The sequence below is a fragment of the Podarcis bocagei genome (genome assembly GCF_964188305.1).
Source record: "Podarcis bocagei genome assembly, chromosome: Z".
Taxonomy (NCBI): Eukaryota; Metazoa; Chordata; class Lepidosauria; order Squamata; family Lacertidae; genus Podarcis; species Podarcis bocagei.
This window is the reverse complement of record NC_138140.1, coordinates 3,113,967-3,138,062: the sequence shown is the minus strand read 5'-3', so window position 1 is coordinate 3,138,062 and position 24,096 is coordinate 3,113,967. Positions and strand designations below refer to the sequence as shown.

At 45.7% G+C, this 24,096-nt stretch overlaps 1 protein-coding gene across 1 annotated transcript in view; it reads right to left on the bottom strand.

Moving 5' to 3' along the window:
• Positions 1 to 486: 486 nt before the first annotated feature.
• The window catches only part of NPDC1 (neural proliferation, differentiation and control 1), a 51,423-nt gene continuing 27,813 nt past the window's right edge, over positions 487 to 24,096 (bottom strand). Inside the window, exons 2-9 of the mRNA XM_081179860.1 lie at positions 16,179 to 16,319; positions 10,193 to 10,276; positions 8,926 to 9,093; positions 7,444 to 7,510; positions 6,674 to 6,758; positions 6,121 to 6,200; positions 2,657 to 2,753; positions 487 to 1,137 (exon numbers count right to left, since the gene is read on the bottom strand). Of these exons, the coding sequence (XP_081035986.1) occupies positions 1,060 to 1,137; positions 2,657 to 2,753; positions 6,121 to 6,200; positions 6,674 to 6,758; positions 7,444 to 7,510; positions 8,926 to 9,093; positions 10,193 to 10,276; positions 16,179 to 16,319 (800 nt within the window). The 3' untranslated portion in view covers positions 487 to 1,059. The remainder of the gene's footprint in view (positions 1,138 to 2,656; positions 2,754 to 6,120; positions 6,201 to 6,673; positions 6,759 to 7,443; positions 7,511 to 8,925; positions 9,094 to 10,192; positions 10,277 to 16,178; positions 16,320 to 24,096) is intronic.

Here is a 24,096-nt window from a genome sequence, read left to right as displayed (position 1 = left end):
CAATTTTCTTTATCCCACAACATGGCCATGATAATGAACGCAATCTTGTTAACCACAGTTCTGCACAGAAGAGCTGGAACCTCTGGAGTTCTCAGCAGTCTTAAAACTACAATTCCCAGTTTTATTTGGGAGGGAGTGTTAAAGGGGCATTAAAAGCGTTTTATTTTTGGCATGTAGATAGGCTTCTCAAAGGGACTATAACTCACCCTAGGATGGGGTTGGACCTTGCTGTAGATCACAACTCAACAGCTGAGGACCCAACTGCCTGGCAGATAAAAGCCCAGAAGTGATTTGAAATTGTTTCACTACCATGAATGCCATTATCCTTCTGCCTTACTTTGTCCCCCTTCCCACCTTTAAAATGGGCATTTTAATGTCCTAGGAGTACTATTGGGTAGGAAGGTGAAACTTCCCTTTCAATCTCCACAAAATACAGATCGTCGGCACGATCCCCCAACCATACTGCTCAAATAAAGAACTGCAAGGTATATCCACATGTATTTTTATATATTACAAATTGGAGGGATTACACCACTGGATTCAAAATAGATTTATAGCATTTTATGCTGGGTGGATTCTCATTTCGGGCTTTTGCTCTGAGGGCTGACAAGACGACTTGGCCCCCAGGACAAGGGCCCCTTTCAGGAGTTGGGGGTGGGTGAAAAAGTCAGGGAACTCCCCTTCCTTCTCTCACACTCTGCCCCCACCCCAGTCAACAAAACAGCAAACAGGCATTTCCTCCCCCCACCCCAATTCATGTGCCCAATCATCTAAATAGTGCTAGGTTGTTGTATCTAAGAGGAGTTGGGGGTTGCAGTGGTAGCAATGAAGAGCTGAAGAGTGAAGCCCCCCCACCCGCCCTCCCCAGAAGCCAATAATGTGCATTCATTTCAGAGATTCATTTGTTGGCGTGGGGAGGGGGGAGGGGAGATGCACATTCGGGCATCTGGAGGTGCTGCAAAGGAGACTCTTTCTTTAGGTAGTGAGGATGTCGGCAGGTTGGGACATTCCTACACATAAGGCTCGGCAGACACAGTCCACAACATGCTCGGCCAGAGGTCATGGGTGCAACTTGGTGGGTGGGGAGTGCAGCGAGGAGTCATCAAACAGAGGGTTCTTCACTTCCATTTCGCCAGTCTGCATGGAGTCCAGGGTGGCACAGGTGAGGGGGGAAAGAGAAGGGAGAAGATGTGAAAAGCAGCAAAAATTAATTGCCTCGAGAATTTTTAGTCATCTCCCCCAACCCCCAGTTTTTTCAGCATTTCCTTTTAAAAATCTACTGCCCTACACTGTTCAACTGGAAGAACTCAAGAGTTCTTACACACAAATGAAATGCTCTCTCACAATAGAGCAAGACTTGGTGTTCCCCTTCAAGAGCCAGTGTGTGGTTAGACGACCAGACCAGGGAGCCAAGGGTTCAAATCCCCTTTTCTGAGGCCATTCCCCCTCACCAGTCCTGCTCTACGCTCTCCACAAGGATTTCTGCCTGGGTGGAAGTTGTCCTTAAACAGCAATCTTGGCTCTGGCTTGGCTGGAGGACTGAGGGCTTATGATGGAACCCTGGAAGATAACCCTCGTATAATTGAGGAATCACCTGTATTAATAATTATTAGTCTGTGAATTCAGTCTGGAGGATACCATGGGTTCCTTCCCAAACCTGCAGTCCTGTATCTGTGAAGCTATGTTCTGCAAGAGAGAAACTGCCAAATCAGCTTCTTTTTCATGGTGATGGCCTTAGCAGGTCAGCTAAGTACTACTCATCATTCACATCTTGAAAGAGTGAGCTCTGTTGCCGTACAGACAAATGGGTGTGCCTTTCCTGAGGACAATAGGCTAAGTGCGAGGGGTTGAGAGTTGTGTGAGTGAGTTTGGGTTGATGCTGGAAGCTGGGGAGACTGAGGCACACCTTGCTCTGTGTTGGACCCCAAAGCTATGACTTGGAAACCTACTGAAGTAGCAAGATCTGCTGGGCCACCGATACTGTGAGCCCCTCCATCCTATGCTCAGGTTGTAAAGGTAAAGGGACCCCTGACCATTAGGTCCAGCCGTGACTGACTCTGGGGTTGTGGTGCTCATCTCGCTTTATTGGCCGAGGGAGCCGGCGTACAGCTTCCGGGTCATGTGGCCAGCATGACTAAGCCGCTTCTGGCAAACCAGAGCAGCGCACTGAAACGCTGTTTCCCTTCCCGCCGGAGCGGTACCTATTTATCTACTTGCACTTTGGCGTGCTTTCGAACTGCTAGGTTGGCAGGAGCAGGGACCGAGCAACAGGAGCTCACCCCGTCACAGGGATTTGAACCGCTGACCTTCTGATCGGCAAGCCCTAGGCTCTGTGGTTTAACCCACAGCACCACCTGCGTCCCAGGTTGTATATACCTGTAAATAAAACCATGTTTCCTAAAGGCACCGATGTCTCTGTTGATCCTCATTCCAAGGAAACTGAACTCTGGGTAAGTGCAGGAACCCCCGGCCACTTCCAACACTGCTTGGAGGTGTGGGTTAAGTGCAACATCAATAATTTATCCTAATTTGAGTTTGTGAGCCATTACTCAATAAAACAAGTAGAACTTAGATATCAAGAAGCACACAGAAAGAGTAAGAAAAGCTGTCAGAGGGCCAAGGGCACTCTTTGGTGCGTGGAAGAGGAAACACTCACAGGAGCAAGGCCCGGGCACTCATAGACGGTGAAGTCTCCATCTTCGTTTTCTTCATCCGATGATGCAGATTCTGGAACTTTGGCCTCCTCTTTATTCCTATTGATGGGGTGGAGGAGGTGAGATGGTGGCAGGGCAGGAAGGGAGAGAGTGTAGCACACAATACCGGCACACCGCTGCCTTTCACCAGTTCAGAACACCCAACCCACTTTCCCCACAGAGCTGGGCTACAGGACACTTTGGGTCCCTTCTGACTCAGTCCTATTATTCTATGACTCCACACACAGGGAGCCAAAATGTCTTTGGTGGGTGGTGGTGGTGGTGGTGGTGGTGGTTCAGAAGCTCCAGGAATTAGCTGGAGCCACTCCCAGGTTTTTAAAAAGTCCTGTGTTGAAACCCTGGAATATCAAAAGCTGCATTTCCAAGCTTAGCCATCTGCAGAACTCTGGCACTCTGACACAACACGTTTCTGAAACTTGGCTAGGTGTGTTGGGGAAACTCAGCTGGCCTTGCTAGGTCAGCCCACAGGGCACCTGGTCCAGGGTTTCTCTTCTAATGGGAGCCACCAAGGATAAAGTTTGGCAAGCAGGTAATAAAGTGAGACTGCTACTCCCCGCCCCCCCTTTGACCTTGGCACCTGGTACTCAAAAGTGCCCTGTCTCTGAACACAGAAGACTGCACTTGGCAATTTTCAGGTGTATACACAGACCTTCCATCAATTTAACTATACCTTTCCAAAAGCCGTCATATAAGAACCCGACAAGAGCCCTGCTGGATCAGGCCAAAGGGAGCCCACCTGGGCCAGCATCCTGTCCTCACATTGGTTACCCAAATGCCTGTGGGAAACCCGCAAGCCAGCTCTGGGCACAGGAGCCCTCTGCCCCTTCTGTGGTTTCCAGCAACTGTTATTCAGGAGCATTGCTGCTATTATTATTATTATTATTATTATTATTATTATTATTATTATTTGTGTCTGGAGGCGGTTGGAGGATGGATGGCAGCTAACAGATTGAGGTTGAATCCTGACAAGACAGAAGTCCTGTTTTTGGGGGACAGGGGGCAGGCAGGTGTGGCGGACTCCCAGGTCCTGAATGGGGTAACTGTGCCCCTGAAGGACCAGGTGCGCAGCCTGGGAGTCATTTTGGACTCACAGCTGTCCATGGAGGCGCACGTCAATTCTGTTTCCAGGGCAGCTGTTTATCAGCTCCATCTGGTACGCAGGCTGAGACCCTACCTGCCCGTGGACTGTCTCGCCAGAGTGGTGCATGCTCTGGTTATCTCTCGCTTGGACTACTGCAATGCGCTCTATGTGGGGCTACCTTTGAAGGTGACCCGGAAGCTACAACTAATCCAGAATGTGGCAGCCAGACGGGTGACTGGGAGCGGCCGCTGAGACCACATAACACCGGTCTTGAAAGACCTACATTGGCTCCCAGTACATTTCCAAGCACAATTCAAAGTGTTGGTGTTGATCTTTAAAGCCCTAAATAGCCTCGGTCCGGTATATCTGAAGGAGCGCCTCCACCCCCATCATTCTGCCTGGACACTGAGGTCCAGCGCCGAGGGCCTTCTGGCAGTTCCCTCACTATGAGAAGCCAAGTTACAGGGAACCAGGCAGAGGGCCTTCTTGGTAGTGGCACCCACCCTGTGGAACGCCCTCTCACCAGATGTCAAAGAGAAAAACAACTTCCAGACTTTTAGAAGACATCTGAAGGCAGCCCTGTTTAGGGAAGCTTTTAATGTTTCATAGGTTATTGTATTTTAGTGTTCTGTTGGAAGCCGCCCAGAGTTGCTGGGGAAACCCAGCCAGATGGACGGGGTATAAATAATAAATTATTATTATTATTATTATTATTATTATTATTATTATTATTATTATTAACCACCTGCAATCTTTGGATAAAGAACAGCATGGGAATATTATTATTATTATTATTATTATTATTATTATTATTATTATTATTATTATTATTATTATTTACATGCTGTCCTTCATCCAAAGATTACAGGGTGGTTTACAATGCAAAAGCACATTGCACAATAACAAAAACAATACCCTCCGCCATTTTAAAAAAAACAACATATTGTTTAATTGGCCAAAGGTCTGTGAGAAGATAAATGTTTTTGCCTGGCGCCCAAAGCTGGTGGCCATCCCTGCCTCCTGTGGGAGTTCCATAATTTAAATATGTGATGTGTAAATAAGCACTTTATTTTGTCCTGAATCTTCCCAAAATCCAACCAGCCTTCCCCAACCTAGTACCTTTCAGGTGTTTTAACTGCACCTCCTATCCAGCATGGCTGTGCTAGCTAGCAGGAGTTGGTGCAAGCTGCAGTTTGGAGGCTTGCTGGGTTGGGGAGAGGCTGACCTAAGCTTTTAAAAAGGCTATCTGAGTCAGAGGCCACATCACAAAGGCCAAAGGAATGTAGAGAGCCAGTGTGGTGTAGTGGTTAAGCGCGGTGGATTCATAATCTGGTGAACCGGGTTCGCTTCCCCGCTCCTCCACAAGCAGTTGCTGGTGACCTTTGGCTAGCCACACTTCTCTGAAGTCTCTCAGCCTCACTCACCTCACAGGGTGTTTGTTGTGGGGGAGGAAGGGAAAGGAGATTGTAGGCCGCTTTGAGATTCATTAGGGTAGTGATACAGACGGGTATCAAATCCAACTTCCTCCTCCTCCTCTTCTTCTTCTTCTCCCAAGTGAGTCCACATTAGGTAAAGGTACCCCTGCCCGTACGGGCCAGTCGTGACCGACTGTGGGGTTGCACGCCCATCTCACTTAAGAGGCTGGGAGCCAGCGCTGTCCGGAGACACTTCCAGGTCACGTGGCCAGCGTGACGAAGCTGCTCTGGCGAGCCAGCACCAGTGCAGCACACGGAAGCGCCGTTTACCTTCCTGCTAGAAAGCGGAACCTATTTATCTACTTGCACTTAAGGGTGCTTTCGAACTGCTAGGTGGGCAGGAGCTGGGACCGAACGACGGGAGCTCACCCTGCCATGGGGATTCGAACCGCCGACCATGCGATCGGCAAGCCCTAGGCACTGAGGTTTTACCCATGGCGCCACCCAAGTCCACATTAAAAATACACTAAAGATGTGGATGCAAGGTTGTGGACTGGCTGTTCCAGTTCTCTCGGGCAGAAGTTTTTGAAATGCACCCTCCACAGGAACCCAGTCCCAGAACCATGCATGGAAAGGAAGAGGCCTAACTGAGTTTGCTTTTTTCCTACTTCATCCAAATCCGTTCCTTTCTCTCTTATATTATGCCTTTTTTAAAGATTGTAAGCCTGAGGGGCAGGGAATTGTCTCATCAATGACATTGGGGAGCTGCTCTAAGAGGACTTCCCTCTATTTTTAGGGTGAAGAGTGAGATAAAAGTATTTTAATAAAGCAGACTTGTTGCCACGGGGTGTGTGGAAGCCGCAGTCTGAAGAAAATGCTAAAAACATGGGTGAAAAAAGGTGCTACTCACTTCTCCATGGAGAGCATCTGTTGCTTCTGGTGCTGGTAGTGGTACATCTGGGCACTCTGTGCCAACTTCTTATCGCCGGGCTTTGGGGAGAGAAAAACAGACACAGTGTACATAACATTGCAAGTTAGCCCAAGTTGCAGTGAGTTTGGAAGAAAAGAGCATGCAGAAATTATCACAGTCCAGGCAAGTATTTCCTGTTGAGAAGGAGCCAAGTCCACAGCAGTTGCTTACAAAGGGAAGCAATGTGCAGACTCCTCCCTAGGGAAGGTAATTCTTATGCCCCAGGAGCAATTGTATTAACTGCATCCAGTGCAGAAACATGCAGAATGACTTGCCCCTGCTAGCAGAGATGTATTTGGAAGGTTGTGAGGCCAGAACGGTATATGATACAGAGATGCAAAGGCAACCCCCTGCTATGGCTGGGTAACTGGGGCTCATTATTGCCTGGAATTAGGCATACAAATGTTTTTCCCCCCACATTCCCTTTAAACAGTGAAGAGCATCAAGTTTAGTGCATAGCCAGCAAACAGGCATCAAAGAGGAAAGGACATACTGAGATCTTGTCATACGATGGAGGGCCCGGGAGTTTCTGAACTGGGTAGTCTGCTTTCTGAGCAAGGCGTATTTCCTTTTGCAGCCTAGGAAGAGGAAAGCAAGCGAATAATTAGACACACCAGCAGCTTGCTGGATCAGGTGAGAAATCCATTTAGTGCCAGCGGTTCTCAACCTGTATGTCCCCAGATGTTGTTGGACTACAACTCCCATCATCCCTGAGCTCTGGCCTTGCTAGTTGGGGTGATGGGAGTTGTAGTTCAACAACATGTGGGGACCCACAAGTTGAGAAAGGCTGAGCCTGTTACCAACAGTGGCCTGCTTTTGAAAAGCCCATAAGAAGGGCTTGAGGGCAACATTCCACATCCCTCAGCCCTTGATACTACAGCACAGCCTGGTACCCAGGGCTGCCTTGTTTAGTGCTTAGAGTGCAAGACTTGAACCTGGGAGAGACCAGGGTTCAAATCCCTACATGGCCACTCGTTCACTCTCAGCCCAAGCTACCTCACAGGGTTGTTGTAGTGATTAAATGAAGAAGGGGAGAACCATGGGTGACGCTGTGAGCTCCATGGAGAAAATGGTGGGATGCAAATGCAATAAACAATTGCAGTTGTTGCTGCTCTTAAGCAGCTCCTCATTCTAGCCGTTGTTATACCTGCATCTCCACCCCTCCTGGTGGTTCCCAAGAATGGTGTTTTGGGGTGGGAGTGGGGGGAAGCACAAAATTAAACTGCTGGCCTCTTGCCAAGTAAAGGTTTTGCATGGGCCTACCTGCACCAGCACACAGCTGCCACCACCAGAGCTGCGATTCCTGCAGCTGTACACACGACTATCATCCCTGCAGAGACACACAGGCGGAGAGTTTGTATAGAGACACACCAGGGAAGGAAGGAAGTGGGGAAGGAACCAGCAGTGACCTCCTGGGATGATGGCAGGTGAAACATCGTCAAAGAACTTCCAGCCTTTATGGTTTTATTTTCTTCATTAGCATTTTATTTGTTTGCTTGAACACTGTCCTTGTTATAAGTGTTCATACACTGCCCCTCATTGCAGGTGGAAGCATAAAATCACTACCCGCAAATCAGTAACCAGTGGTGCATTCAGCATTGTGGGACAGTTCTGTGGAACTCTCTCGTGGTTGAGATCAACCAGAGGCAGGGCTTTTTCGGCTGTGGCCCCGATCTGGTGGAACGCTCTGTCACAAGAGACTAGGGCCCTGCGGGACTTGACATCTTTCTGCAGGGCCTGCAAGACAGAGCTGTTCCACCAGGCCTTTGGCCAAGGCACAGTCTGACCTCCTCTCTCCTCCTGTAATCCTCATAGAACTCTAGCCCAATGGTTGCCATTAATTTGATTCTGAATTGATTTGATTCTGAATTGATTTTAGAATGCTGTGTTACTTTTATTGTTGTTAGCTGCTCTGAGCCCGGCTTCAGCTGGGGAGGGCGGGTTATAAATTAAAAAATATTATTATTATTATTATTATTATTATTATTATTATTATTATTATTATTAGAGGAGTCCCCTCCCTATTAGACTTCTGGCAGCTGGAGATGTCCTTTCCACCTCAGTGGACAATTTCAGCAAGTTTTGTAACTCTGTGGTTGAGTTTAAATTGATTTATCTTCATTGTGTCTTTTCAACTTTACTGTACACCGATTAAAAGCAACATTATTATTATTATTAAACATTTTTCTTTACAAACTTCATTATTACTATTATTAAACATTTTTCTTTACAAACTTCATTACAATTAAAACAACCAACCAAACAAAGTGCTGTCTTCCAAGACAAATGCATGTCCAGCTATTAAGTTTACTATGTAGTTACCCACATGGCATCAAAACAAACTTGGAAAATCTTTTATGTTTCAGGTTAAGCTCACATCCACAGGATTATGCTTCAATCTCAAGAGTTAAGATAATGTCTCCATAGTGGCTCCTGAGACTGAGATGGAAGAGGCTCTCCTATTGTTAATAAAGGATATAAGCTGAGACCCTACCGAGTCAAACCCATCTTTCTTTGTTATTCCTCTTATCCAACTCCGGTGGTGAGCCAAGCACTCCGGAAGTACTCCCTAAGTTCCACAGGTATTGGGTCCAAAACTCTGTGGTGGGAGGGGGAGCCCCCCCAAGTGGAAACAACTATTTGCCTCACTGCTGTGCGTTTGAAATTTGGATTGATATAGTCTTCCATTGTTATATTATATTCTGCCATATATGGAACACCCAGTTGCCTTGCTGAACCACTTACCCAGTATGAGAGCGTCATTTGACGAGAGTGAGGTTTTCACTGGAGTACTTTTGACTGCTTCTGTGCGAAGGGAAGGTGTTGCAGGAGGGCGTCTTGCCTGTCCCTTTGGCCAGGACACTGACTTCGACGCACCGATCCTGGGGTGCTTGCCTGTGGGGGCTGGGGTTTCTGTGTAAGGCAAAAACATGTCCACAAAGGTTGGGGTGAGGGCGAAAGATTTTCTTTTCTTCTCCTTTTTTTGAGTTTTATTTGTTTATTAATGTTCTTATGTTACATCGGCAAACATTTTCATAGTACATCACAATATAATTTTCAGCATGTATACAAAGTTTATATACCTAAATAAAATAAACAAGGACAAAAAACTATTCCAAAATCATATATCTACAAACACTTTGGACTTCCTGTCTATCCCGTTCTTTACCAATGAATGTACAGGTTTTTTACCAATGAATGTACAGGTGAAACTCAAAAAATTTGAATATTATGGAAAAGTTCCTTTATTTCACTAATTCAACTTAAAAGGTAAACTAATATATGAGATCAACTCATGACATGCAAAGCGAGATATGTCAAGCCGTGATTTGTTCTACAGGTGAAACTCGAAAAATTAGAATATCGTGGAAAAGTTCATTGATTTCAGTAATCCAACTTGAAAGGTGAAACTAATATATGAGATAGACTCATGACATGCAAAGCAAGATATGTCAAGCCTTATTTGTTCTACAGGTGAAACTCGAAAAATTAGAATATCGTGGAAAAGTTCATTTATTTCAGTCATTTAACTTGAAAGGTGAAACTAATATATGAGATAGACTTGTGACATACAAAGGGAGATACGTCAAGCCTTTATTTGTTATAATTGTGATGATTATGGCGTACAGCTGATGAAAACTCCAAATTAACAATCTCAGAAAATGAGAATATTCAATGAAGTCAGCAAAACAAGGATTGCAAATGGAGCAAGATTGGACCTCTGAGAAGTAGAAGCATATCTCGCTTTGCATGTCATGAGTCAATCTCATATATTAGTTTCACCTTTCAAGTTGGATTACTGAAATCAATGAACTTTTCCACGATTTTCTAATTTTTCGAGTTTCACCTGTACTCTTATTATTGTATATTTCTTTACAAATTAATTCATGCAGAAGGGCAACCCACATGCACCCCTGGACGGTCTCACGCTATGTGAGAAGAAAGAAAGTATCAACCCTAATCTTTCATCCAAGATGTGCAGAGTGGAAACTGGTCCGCAGGAGAGACTTACCATCCTGGAGAGCATTATTCTGTTTGGACAGTGCATCTGCCACTAAATCAACTTCTTCCTCTAGGTTGGGAGCACTGGCTCGCCCTAAGAAGGAAGACAGAAGATATTGGGGGGGGGAGGGGGACAACAAATCCAAAGAAAAGTTATCAACATATTATTTCATAAATTTATAGACCAGACAACTGCTTAAAATAAACCCTCACGGTGGTTTACTGATAATTGTCAGTAAAAATAGTTTTAAAAGATGCAAAACGTTCAAAAATAATAATTAAAACCAACAATAAGCTTGACATCGCTTGTAGGGTTGAAAGAAGTTTCATAAGGAGCAATTTATAAATTATTGTGAAGAGAATTAAGAATAGATGTACTGGGGATTTTGAGTTTATAGCAATAACTATAGCAGTAACCAAATGCATAATTAGAAAGACTTTAGAAAACAATCAGTCAAGGTTGAAGGAAGTCTCAGGCTGTGATAGCTGAAAATTTCGAAATGATGTTTAAAAGGATGTTATGCTGGAAAATATGTGTAAAAAATAATAATAAATTATAAAATCAACAATAGGCTAAAAGTAAGATTGACTGTGTTTCTTCCCCAATCGAACAGCGTTGGACTTGTGGCTGCCATGTTTGCATCCTGTTCTCTCCCCCCTCCCCCAGCTAGTGGCATTTCACCCTCGCAACCACCCTGTGAGGTAGGCTGGGGGCAGAGGTTTGGGGATGTGAACTGGATTTTCTCCCATACTGAAGTCTAGTCCGCTTGCTTCTGGAAGACAGTGGCACATCTAAATGTGAATATGATTAAATATCCAGGCAAAGTTGTGTGTGTTACTTCACCTGGTTTTTTTTTTGGCATAGGTTCGATCACCACTCAATAAGATCATTAAGGTAGGGAGTCTTCACTGATGTGAGGACATAATTCCAAACCAAGATGGCGGACCAAAACATGACTGGCGTGACTTCACCCAATTTTTGCCGTGGTGGGTCCAAACTCACAAATCACGCTATCCATTTTTAAAAAATGCAATATTTTTCAGTTTCTAAAAAATCTCGGGCAACACTGGACACACTCTGCTAGGCGGGGGGGGGGGGGCTTGAGTAAAATATGGGGGAGGGGAGGGCAGGTAAGCTCTGCCCTGCATAATTGATCACAAGAAGCAGCGCACACACACCATTTAAAATGGCAATGTCTGTCAACTCTTGGGGGGGGGCATGGCCCTCTCAAATGTTTTATGGGGGGAAAGACCCCTCAGCCCCTAGGGAGTTTTCTCCTATGTTGCTAGGAATTATATAAAGCCAGGCTTCTTTGAAAGGATGGAATTGTAGATCTCTCTCTCTCTCTCTCCCTCCCCTCCAGGTCACTTCTTCAAATTCAGTTAGATGCAGTTCCCTGAGTGGCAATTATGATGTTTGCCGGAGGAGCTAAGCGTCCTCAGATCAGAGTGAATGATTGCCAGAGTTTCTTGTACGCAGGGTGTGGGAGGGGGCTGGCATGGGGGAGGGAGGGTCAAGGAGCGCAGCTAGCTGGCTTTGGCATCACATTCCCAGCAGTTTTTTTTAACAAACCCCCCCCCCAAAAAAACCCCCACCCTAATAGTGTAGATGGGACGCGGGTGGCGCTGTGGGTTAAACCACAGAGCCTAGGACTTGCCAATCAGAAGGTCAACGGTTCGAATCCCCGCAACAGGGTGAGCTCCCATTGCTCAGTCCCTGCTCCTGCCCACCTAGCAGTTCAAAAGAACGTCAAAGTGCAAGTAGATCAATAGGTACCGAATGGCATTTCCGTGCGCTGCTCTGGTTCGCCAGAAGCGGCTTAGTCCTGCTGGCCACACGACCTGGAAGCTGTACGCCGGCTCCCTCGGCCAATAAAGCGAGATGAGCGCCGTAACCCCAGAGTCAGTCATGACTGGACCTAATGGACAGGGGTCCCTTTACCTTTAATAGTGTAGATGAGAAATGTCTATATATGCCAGCCTACTCCTAGTACTAGAGCAAGAAAACTGCTACCACATTTTCAAAGCTAAGCAGGGTCTGGTAGTTTCAGATTAGATGGACCATGTGTTGAGATTCCTGCATTGCAGGGGTTAGACTAGATGACCCCTGGCGTTCCTTTTAACTCTACAATTCTATGATTCCTTCTATCTGCCCTCCAGATATTTTGGACTATCATTCCCATCAGCCCAATCAGCACAGCAGTGCCATCAGGTTGGGGGAAAAGCTGCCACACTGTCTGTAGACTTCTGCCAAGCATTTGACATGTATTACAGCCACCTTGCAGGTAGGCCACTAATATTATTCCTGGTGGAGAGGATGAGAGATAGAGAGACTTGCCAGAAGCAACTTGGTAAGATTTGAACTGGGGACTTGTAACTTCATACTCAATCTATTTTATTTTGCAGTTGCTTTTTTCATATATTTTTTTCATAATAAAACATAAAGTACAAAAACGGATGACAAATAAAATTAAGCAAAAGTTGAAGAGGATATCTAGAACCAAACATAAAGGAACAAATTTACATACCAGAATAAAGCGTAACAAATCAGTAACCACAAGGTTCCAAGTGACATAAATAGGTTCAATTTATCCTGTCCCTTATTGTTTAATCTTTATTTTATTTAACAAAATTTAAATGCTCCCCGGTTTAGGTTTTATTACAAAGCAGATTACAAAAAAAAAGGAAAGAGAAGAAAACTCTACTACATGGCATTAGTTCTTAATCCTTTCATCAGGGATGGGGAACCAAATGCTGCTGAACTCCCATCATCTCAGACTCCTGGTCAATAACACCTGTAGGGCCACCAATATCTCCCAGCCCAGACTGACACGAAGTCCTGATTCAAAACATGACTGAGAAGTTGTAGCTTGCATTTCCCTCACCACCAACCCAGCATCTTAGATGTTGGCCCCTGCGTCACTTTCCCCCAGATATCAAGTGTTTGCCTGCAAGGCTCTCTTTATTTTAAGGTCCTCCGTGGGACATACCAGGAGAGGTGGTCCTGTAGGTACAAGATCAGCTGCTGGCCTGCAGGGATTCCACTACAGCCAAGGTTGAGTGGGACACTTCAGATTTGGCCCTCCTTGCATGATTTCACATGCCTGGAAGTTTTGTCTCAGCAAACCTTACCAGGACACACCATCTAGCTGGCTACACTTATTTTTAAAATGTGGCTGATCTTATTTGTGTACTACCAGTGATTGTTTTATACTGTGCTTATGTACACTGCTAAAAGATTGTTGTTGTTTTTTTGGTGAAACTGTTTATGGACGCTTCCAAGCAAATAAATCTTAACATGAGTTCCTGGTGATGTTTTGATGGAAGCTGTCTCAAGGGTTGAGAATATGAACTGAGGAAGGGCTGGGTTGGCTGGCGAGTCTGTTTCTACTGGTAGTTCAGAGCAAAGAGGCCTGTTAACTCTGCCAAGCCTAGAGCTGCAGGCGGAGAGAGAGAGAGAAGGAGTGCAGTTCTCCTCGGTTGTGTGTGTTCTGTGCTATATGCTTGCATTATTAAAGACACTTTTTCATGTCCCAAGCAATAAAAAGCTGGGAAAGCTTGCCGGAGTCATGAAATATTCACAGAGTTCTAAAAATAGTAACACAGGGACTACATGGGACACAAGGTGTACCCTGGGTAGTGGACACCCCCCCACCCCCGCAAAGGAATGCTGGTATCCAGAATTTTGGGCTCTTGAGTGTGGGAAAGTACATAAGAACATAAAAAGTCTGCTGCAGGCCAGTAGCCCATCTAGACCAATATACTGTTCTCACTGTATCATTCATTCATATATATATATATATATATATATGCTTTCGTAGATTTTCACGGGTACAGGAATGCAGGTTTTGGTGTCTTCGGGTGTCTTCCCGTGTAAGAGTTGGGGTGTCTAGGCGACGTTTCGACGAGGTCTCACTCGTCATCTTCAGGCTGGTGCTTTCGGCTCTGTTCCAGTAACAAGAAGCCGAAAGCACCAGCCTGAAGATGACGAGTGAGACCTCGTCGAAACGTCGCCTAGACACCCCAACTCTTACACGGGAAGACACCCGAAGACACCAAAACCTGCATATATATATATATATATATATATATATATAAAATTTTTATTAGTTTTTTTAACATATCATTTTCAACAGTAATTAAACATACTTTTACAGTCTGACCCCCTCTTTCGGTAATGCTCACAGAACTATAGCCCAATGGTTGCCATTAATTTGATTTTGAATTGATTTTAGAATGCTTTTCAATTGATTGATTGTGATTTTATGTGAACTACGTTGCTTTTATTGTTGTTGGCCGCTCTGAGCCCGGCTTCGGCTAGGGAGGGCGGGATATAAATAAATTATTATTATTATTATTATTATTATTATTATTATTATTATTATTATTATTGGCCAGCACTGATCCATGGCCCACCACTTTTGAAGAGTTTGCTCTGTTTCATCTCTCTTCCCTGTCCCCCAGTCAGCCACTAGGCTGTTTTGTGAATACGTGTTACGTTCCCACCCCTTAAATGTTTTTTAGACTTCTGCAAACTGCTACCTCCTCCTTGTGCACTTGTGGTGGTGAACTTCTTATTATTGTTAGTTCATTTATTATCTGCCCTTCACCTATGTGTTGCAGCATTGAAATCAATATTAAAAATATATAAAACAACTTACAACCATAAAAACAAGGTGAGGCCTAAAACTATGCCCCTCATGTATTAAAAGTCAGGGTAAAGAGGTGTGCCTCAGGCATTCTCCGAAAGCATTTGGGACTGAAATGTGGGTCCACCTTCAGATAATCCAGTTTGTTATTCATTTGTGCGATGAGTAAGGGGGAATGAGTTGTCTAGGGCAAGCTGTTTCTTGTGAGACTCCATTAGAAGTTAACCCACTGCAAGAGTGTTAAAGGAAATGACAAACAGCGCAGGAACAGAGAAGCCCCAAATCTCCAGCATTTTAAAGGGAAAAGGATGTGCCACTTGCAGTACATAATCTCCCCGGGTAACTGAAATGCAGTCCGAACACCAATCCGTTAACAAACAAGCTCTTATGTAAGCTCCCATCTGTCGCTAAGAATCATCAGTTTGCATGAAGTCATGTTTCAGGCAGGAGATTGAGAACCACAGTGTACAAACTGCATTCCTTTCCAACACCATTCCTCACTTTTCAAAAGGTGGGTAGGTGGAAGACAACTGTACCCACATGGGTCCAGTACATTCACCTGGGACAAATAGGTTCCTTATACAACAGGTGGCAAGATCTTCAAACTTGCACTTCCAAAACCAGCTTTTGCATTAGGCTAGAATGAGTAGCACCAAAGTGCACTGAAGACCTTTTTTTAGTTATCATCATCAGCTGCCTAGAGATGGTGCTATTGCTTAACATGAACCACTGAGTTACAAAACTGGGGGGGTGGGAAGCCCCGAGAAAATTAACACTTTCTGCTCTCCCTGGGAGGGCCGATCTAGATGTGTGGCCTATCACTGGAGCTGCTGAGGTCCAAAGGAATAAGAAACAGGTCAAATACTGATGCAACAAATGTGTTACTGCAAGGATTTGGACCTCCTCCCCATAAATTTTCTAGGAGGAAAGTTTCAGCAAGTTTCTCCATGCTGCAGGAATCCTGGTTTTATGTTGTCATGAGTTGCAATTGTTTTATTTGTGTTCACAAAAACAACAACAACAACAACAACAACAACAACAACAACAACAACAACACATCAACAACTCCTTTTTAACACTCAAATGCTTTGTCTGGGTTCAACGGCTTTCACCTTTCACACCAAAGCATGGAGGCTGCCTACAAGTCTCCCAAGGGAATGCTGCTCTGAGGAAACAGCATGGCAGCAGAGGATGGGGGCCTCTCCTCCAAACAGAAAATGAAACAGTAGAGGGCAACATGGACACCAGACTTCTGATTCTGGCATAGAGCTTTACTGGGTTTCAACTGCGGAAAGAGAACTGGCAATATTGTTCTGGCTGATGCTTTCTGCACCCAGCCCTACCTACCGCTGGCCGCTCGTGCCTTGGGGATGCATTGGCCGTCTTCATCCTCGATGAACTGAGAGAGACACGGGCCACAGGAATACGATCCGGGGAGGCAGAACTCACGGCGCAGCAAAGCACATTCCAGACTTCGAGGACAAGACTCTGTGTGTGAGAGAGAGAACCCATTAGTAATCTGTATGCATTTTGCACAAAGTTGTCACCCCCAATGCCACTGCTAGATAAGACAAAAGCACCACCGTGACCTACAGGCGAAACTAAAAAAATTATAATATCGTGGAAAAGTTCCTTTATTTCCGTAATTCAACTTGAAAGGTGAAACTAATATACAAGATAGACTCATGACATGCAAAGCAAGATATGTCAAGCCTTATTTGTTCTACAGGTGAAATTCGAAAAATTAGAATATCGTGGAAAAGTTCCTTTATTTCCGTAATTCAACTTGAAAGGTGAAACTAATATATGAGATAGACTCATGACATGCAAAGCGAGATATGTCAAGCCTTGATTTGTTATCATTGAGATGATCATGGTGTACAGTTTATGAAAACCCCAAATTAACCATCTCAGAAAATTAGAATATTCAAGGAAATCAGCAAAACAAGGATTGCAAATCGAGCAAGATTGGACTTCTGAGAAGTAGAAGCACATCTCGCTTTGCATGTCATGAGCCGATCTCATATATTAGTTTCACCTTTTAAGTTGAATTACTGAAATAATTGAACTTTTCCACAATATTCTAATTTTTCGAGTTACACCTGTAGTGGAGCTAAGGTAACCAGATTTTTTTCAATGAATCCTGAGTTATTGGTTCTTCGGGGGGTGGGGGGGTGGGGAAGTGGTGCGTGATGGGTCAGGCATGGAAGGCGGAGAAGGAGGGCCAAGAGCGGCGGCGGCGGCGGTGGGGCTCGGGCAGAGCATTGCCCCCCAAACAGAGGCCACAGGGGCTCCAGCCCTCCCACTCCCCCAGCAGATGCCACCCAGCTACATATCACTGCTAAACAGGAACAACATCACCAACAGCCCTGGACTGAACTTCATGGAGACTCCATTTAAAAAATCACCTTAGTTAGTGGCCATCCCGTTGTTGCATAAATTAATGCAACACTGTGGCAGTGAAATGAATGTTGCATTCCTTTATTTAGCCTGAATCTACCACCCACTTTTTGGCAGACACACCGGCCTCCCAAGTTCTTGTATTGCTGGGGGGGGGGCAAACCCACTTCCTGCACACCCTGCATTGTATTATAAGTCTCTATCACACACTCACACTCACACATACACATACACATACACATCATGGTTGTCTGCAAGTTTTCCCCAGCAGCAGAACAAAGCACTGAAAAGGCTGTGGGGAGCAGGCTAATTTCTCAGAAGAAAAATATTAATACCACCAGTACATTTCACCCATATTTCAGATTCTACACATCTACAGATACAGTGGTACCTCAGGATGCGAACGTGATCCGTTCCGGAGCCCTGTTCACATCCCGAACAGAACATAAGACGCGATAGCGCATTGCATTTCGCTGCTTCCGCGCATGTGCGTGACATCATTTTGACTGACTGCGCATGTGCGAGCGGCGAAACCCGGAAGTAACGCGCTCCGTTACTTCTGGGCCGCTGCGGAGCGCAACCTGAAAGTACTTAACCTGAAGCGTATTTATCCTGAAGTATGACTGTATGTATATTTTTCAAAAAATGAAAGCTGGGAATCTGGGGATTTGGGTTCGCCTAAGTGGAGGACTTACCATTCCACTGCCCTGTGTGGATGCCCATTCCTCTTTCCCCAACTAGAATGTAGAGCTTTGCACAACTGTCCTATTCAAAATCAACTTACCCCGTGTATATTGGAGGGAAATAGCATGTGATTTTTGTGTGTGTATGTGTAACTTAAAAAAAAGCAAACAATGCAGATTTGGGGGTTGTGGATTTAAGACTGGAAAAATGAAAAAGTGACAGCAACCAAGACTGATGGGATCTGCCATCCTTTCACACAGTCACTTGCCACACACCAGCTTAAAAGTGCTCCACAGTCTTCCAGGAGAAGGTGCAACTCACAGGACGCTGGAGCCTGCCCTGACATCCTGCTCCCTTCCAGGAACTGTTTGCTTAAATGGGTGTGTGTGTGTGTGTGTGTGTGTGTGTGTGTGTAGACTGAAACTCCCCCCCCCACCTGAAAAGCAAACAACCCATGCCCAGCCTGCTAGCAGAGGGAGAATGTGATGTGATGGTGTTGCCTCAGGTGACTATATTCTTCATACTGTGGGTTATTAGTGGTGGTGGAGAGAAGAGTAAAGCAAGGAGGGTTTACTATGTACTTCTTGCAAAGCAATGATGAGCATGGGGGCAGGGAGAGAATGTTGAGAATTTGTTGATTGAAAAGAATTGAGAAGCTTTTTTTTTTAAATTAAAAAAAAAGTCACAGGGTGGTAATGCGAGGGGAGACGACGACACAGGAGCAGTTTCCATCCACTGCAGACACAACCTGGCTGCACGTGGTGACTTTGAGCTAGATCTCAGGACCATTGGCTACCTGTCTACAGGACTGGAAGGTTGGCAGAGGAGAGAGAGAGAAGGGTTTTTGCAAAGAAACCCAATGATTGCTCTTGTTGACTTAGGTGCTGGGCCGGCAAAATGCTGGTGGCAGAGAGATGAAGTTTCCAGTGGGGTGGGCAGGTAGTTCCTCTAGTTGTACACACACACACACACACACACCCTGGACATCCATTTCACGTATCTCCTAGCTGTTTTAAAGCATTCTTTTAAAATTAAAGTGTACAGCTGAATAATGTGATAAGTGACTGCCTTTCCTGCCCTGTGTAGAATCTGATTTTATAATGATGGCCTCTCTCCTTTGATACTGCTATTAAAGAGCAACAGCCGCAAACCACTTGTTGAGAAGCCTTCAGGGCCAGGAAGGTTGGCCAGCCAGAACACCAAAGAAGTGCTGGTTTCTGTGCTGGAAACCGCAGAAGGAGAAAGTTGCTACTGTGCTTGAGGTCCTGCTTCTGAGCTTCCCATTGGGACACCCGGCTGGCCACTTTGAGAACAGGACGCTGGGCTAGGTGGGTCCCCTTCGGGCCCAGTCCAGAAAGTTCATCTTAGGTTAACAGGAGAGAATCCTCACACCCTTCCTCCAGATAGAGGGGATTCTCCAAGCGAAGCTCTCGGGACCCTGCAGCTGTCGCCAGCTTCCTGCTAACAACAAACCTATCTTGCCTCTGCTTTGCCCTCTGGGAGGTTTTGGCGCAGTTCTGCTCTGCCTCCCCCTCCCTCCCTCCAACAAGGATTAAGCAGCAAGAGAGATACTTCTCAATCTAATTAAAGCTCCAATAAGGTTATTGGCTGCCACTTACAGTCTCCGGTTGCAACTGCTACTTACGATGCAATTAAACTCCCATTTGTTGGTGGTTAACGGTGCTGGAAATTTCTAGAAGGGCAGCGGGTGGGAAGGAAGTCTGGCCTCATTTACCAGCACCTGAGATTTTCGTAAACATGAACTGCTCTGCACATCCTTGGAAAAGAATTAGACACATTTGCCAAGAATTGTTTCCATCAGGTGCCATTAGTCATGTTTGCTATAATGGAATCAGAGCCTGCCTGGCACAGAGGGGTGACGCAAGATGCCAGGCAGATCTGAGGGTCTAGTCTAGGACCAGCTTGGAACCCCACAAAAACTGCCTTGAGTTCCAGAGAAGGCAAAATTGAAATAAGCAAAGCCTGCACACTCAGAGGCAGCCCACCTGCAAACATGTCACACTGACTCTCAGCATGGGGGTAAGAACAGGAAACAGGGAAACGTTTTCACATTTCCTCATGGAGAGTCTAATGGGGGAGGCTTGCCAGAGGCAAGAGTGGGCTAAGCAGAGGTTGCGAATCTTACTTTCGGGTAAGGCATAGGTTTCTGTGCATGTATGTGTGAGTGTGTATATGTGTGCACATACAAATGCACGCAGCCCACCCCTCTATCCTAGCAAGCAAGAGGATTAGGTTGACCAGGTTAAGGACACATTCTGGTCGGCCAAAAGAACTAAAGGAGGGTGCAGAGCAGGAATTGGTAAGGAGGGATGTGTGGCCTACACCAGTCCCAAAAGCTCAAACAGAGGCAAGGGGACCCAAGTTCAAAACCAGCTCCAACCCTGAAGCTCACTGGGTAATCTAGGTCAATCACTATCCCTCAGCCTTAACCACCTTATAAAGTTGTTGTGGAGATAACAGAAGACAGGAACAACCGTGAACCCTGGTTTTCTTTTGGAGACATGGGCGTACAGGGGAGCAGAACATTAGGAGTATATCCAGGCCTCTGAGTTTCAAATCTCCAGCACTGCCTCCTCCTCCTCCTTCTCAGAGCAGAGGTGGTGTGGGAGGCACCTTGCAAAGCATCAGTCACCCTTCATCTTCATTTGCCCAGTGCCACCCACCCACATACAAATTCCTCTATGCGGATTTGTCCACCCCTAAGGACCCAGAAGGGACGTGGGTGGCGCTGTGGGTTAAACCACAGAGCCTAGGACTTGCCGATCAGAAGGTCGGTGAGTCAAATCCCTGCGACAGGGTGAGCTCCCATTGCTCGGTCCCTGCTCCTGCCAACCTAGCAGTTCAAAAGCACGTCAAAGTGCAAGTAGATAAATAGGTACCACTCCAGCAGGAAGATAAACGGCGTTTCCGTGCACTGCTCTGGTTCGCCAGAAGCGGCTTAGTCCTGCTGGCCACATGATCCGGAAGCTGTACGCCGGCTCCCTCGGCCAGTAAAGCGAGATGAGCGCCGCAACCCCAGAGTCGTCCGCGACTGGACCTAATGGTCAGGGGCCCCTTTACCTTTACCTAAGGACCTAACAGCAGCCGTGCAGAGAGGAGGGCTGATGTCCTGCTTGAAGCCTTTCCATAAGCAACTTGCTTCTGTACATGGTCAGGAACATTACCTGCTGGACTAAATGAAGCCTTGGCCTGATCTAGCTGAGTTCTTTGAAAACAGAGTTGGGGTGTGTGTGTTGATGAGTCAAAGCTGCACAGCAGCTCTTTCAGTCGCACAGGATATCCTTTGCACTGCTCTTTGGCTTCAGTACAGCCCAACAACTCTATGAAGCAAGCATGAAACATGCCCATTTCACAGATGGGAAAGGGGTGCCAAGAGATAAATGGCTGGCCAATGGCCAATACAAATCTTACAAACCAGCACAAATTTGAGCTTGGGTCTTCCATGCCTTCATTTATAATAGCCTCCAAATAATTTATAATTCATTGAGCACTATTTTATCAGCCTCACGTTTTAATCATTTCATTGTAAATTTTCAAACTGGAAGGAAAAAACCCACAACCAGTAAGCAGAGACTGCTAAAAAATAAATAATTAAATTGAAAAGAAAAATCCCACAAGGACACTAGGTCAAGAGGCTTTCAAAAAATTTGGCCAGGCAGACTGGACAGCGAGCTCAGGAGCAGTAGGATCGATGTGCAGCACATAGTTAAACTATGGAATCCATCGGAGAGAGTGACAGTGACCAACTGCGAAAGCTTTAAAAGAGGATTAGATGAATTCATAGAGGAGGAAAGGGCAATTGATGGCTCCTAGCAATCTCATCTAGTGGTTATGTTGCTGATCACTACTTGCTCAGGAGTCAAGCCGCACAAACACTAGGGAAAATCAGAACTCCCCCCCTTCTGCTGCAAATGAAAAAAAGAAAACAGTTCTAAAAATTGTCTGCCTGCCTTCCAGAAGGCCTTATATAATGGCTGCTACAAGCAAGCCGAACTCCTGGTAGCAAAGGAGGGCAGGAGGAAGAAACACTAAGAGCGTTAACACAGTCCGGAAAGCCAGGGAGTGACGTCCTTCTGAGGGTTGCAACAGCTAAGAGGGAAGGAGGCAGAGCCAAGCCTTCCATCCTGCTATTGTCCCAGGCAAACTATGTCATCCGGCTCACAGACAGCAGGTTATCGTCAGAGGTGAAGCCTTGCTAGCCCTGTTGTCTTCAAGCGGAGAAGCAAACAAGCTTTACAAAGTGTCAGCCTTCTAAGAAAGAAAAGAAAGAAGCAAGCAAGAAACAGGGGAAACTGAGCTTTGGGAGGCAGGTGGGAGGGAAATGTGCCATGTACTTGTTAAAAAATATTCGACTGTAATAGTACCACTCGATTCTGCCCTGGTCAGACCCCACATGGAGTCCTGTGTCCAGTTTAAGAAGGGTATTGACAAGCTGGAAAGTGTGGAGAGGAGGGTGACCAAGATGAACGAGGTTCTGAAAGCCAAGCCTTATGAGGAGCTGGGTATGTTTAGACTGGAAAAGACGAGACTGAGAGGAAAGATGACAGACATCTTCCAATATCTGAAGGAGCGTCTCCACCCCCATCATTCTGCCTGGACACTGAGGTCCAGCACCGAGGGCCTTCTGGTGGTTCCCTCGCTGTGAGAAGCCAAGTTACAGGAAACCAGGCAGAGGGCCTTCTCGGTAGTGGCGCCCACCCTATGGAACGCCCTCCCATCAGATGTCAAAGAGAAGAACAACTACCAGACTTTTAGAAGACATCTGAAGGCAGCCCTCTTTAGGGAAGCTTTTATTGTTTGATGCATTACTATATTTTAATATTTTGTTGGCAGCTGCCCAGAGTGGCTGGGAAAGCCCAGCCAGATGGGCGGGGTATAAATTATTATTATTATTATTAATATCTAAAGGGTTGTCACATGGAGGATGGAGCCAGCTTGTTTTCTCCTGCTCTGGAGGGTAGGACTCGAACCCGTGGCTTCAAGTTACAAGGAAGGAGATTCCGACCAAACATCAGGAAGAACTTTCTGACCGTAAGAGTCAGCCAATCAAACGGACTGTCTCAGAAGGTGGTGGGCTCTCCTTCATTGAGCGTTTTTAAGGTTGGACGGCCATCTGTCATGGATGTCTTAGTTGAGATTCCTGCATTGCAGGAGATTGGACTACATGACCCTCTAGGAGGTCTCTTCCAACTCTACAATTCTGTAAAATTGCTGCTAGCTTGGAGTATGGGAATTAGCGAAAAGTGGATTTGAGGTCTACGAATGGCTACTAGTCTGGGTAGCTGAATAGAACCTCAGTTTTCCAAAGTAGTCCACCTGCAAGCCTCTGGCACGTAGAGCCTTCTCTATTTTCTTTTCCCCCAAAAAAGTACTGTATTTTTCGCTCTATAACACGCACCCGACCATAACACGCACCTAGTTTTTAGAGGAGGAAAATCTGTAGGCAAGCCACCCGTAGGCATTCCCTCCATAACACACACAGACATTTCCCCTTACTTTCTATGAGGAAAATGGTGAGTGTTATGGTGCTAAAAATACGGTAAATGCTGGAGCAAACAAGGCTGTTCTTGCACTCCTATGTCAAACATAGAACTGAAGTGGAGGAACGTGAGAGTCTTGTTTCTGAAAAACTCCTACCATACAAATGCGCACTTACAAACTTGGTGACAAGTATCCTCCCTCACCCCACCCCAAAGAAGGTAAAGTGGATGCTAATCTTTTAGATATTTATCAAGTGCACACACAAATTACAAGAATAAAAACTAGGACTCTTCACAGTAAGTTGGAACACATCTACTATAGCAGGGGCCATGCCTCCAGTTCTGCACTAAAACAACAGTTGCACCCCAACTTTGTTTTAAAAAGACATGGACGCTCCACTTTTCAAAGAATTAAAAATGTGTGTGCAATGTTTAAACACCACTTGCGACGCCTCAGCCGGCTGCAAAGAGGCTGTGAGCTTAAAACCCAGGGAACTGAGAAATTAAACAACAGGTTTTCAGGTTCTCACAGAGGGTGTTCTCAGCTGTGCGGCAGCAGTTGGACACGTCAGCGGAGTCTGTTTTACACACACAGGGGAGTAAACAAGGGCCCGCCAACCACGGCGAGGAAGAAAGCGCTTACATCAGATGGCAAGTAGAAGGGGTGGTATTTGAGATCG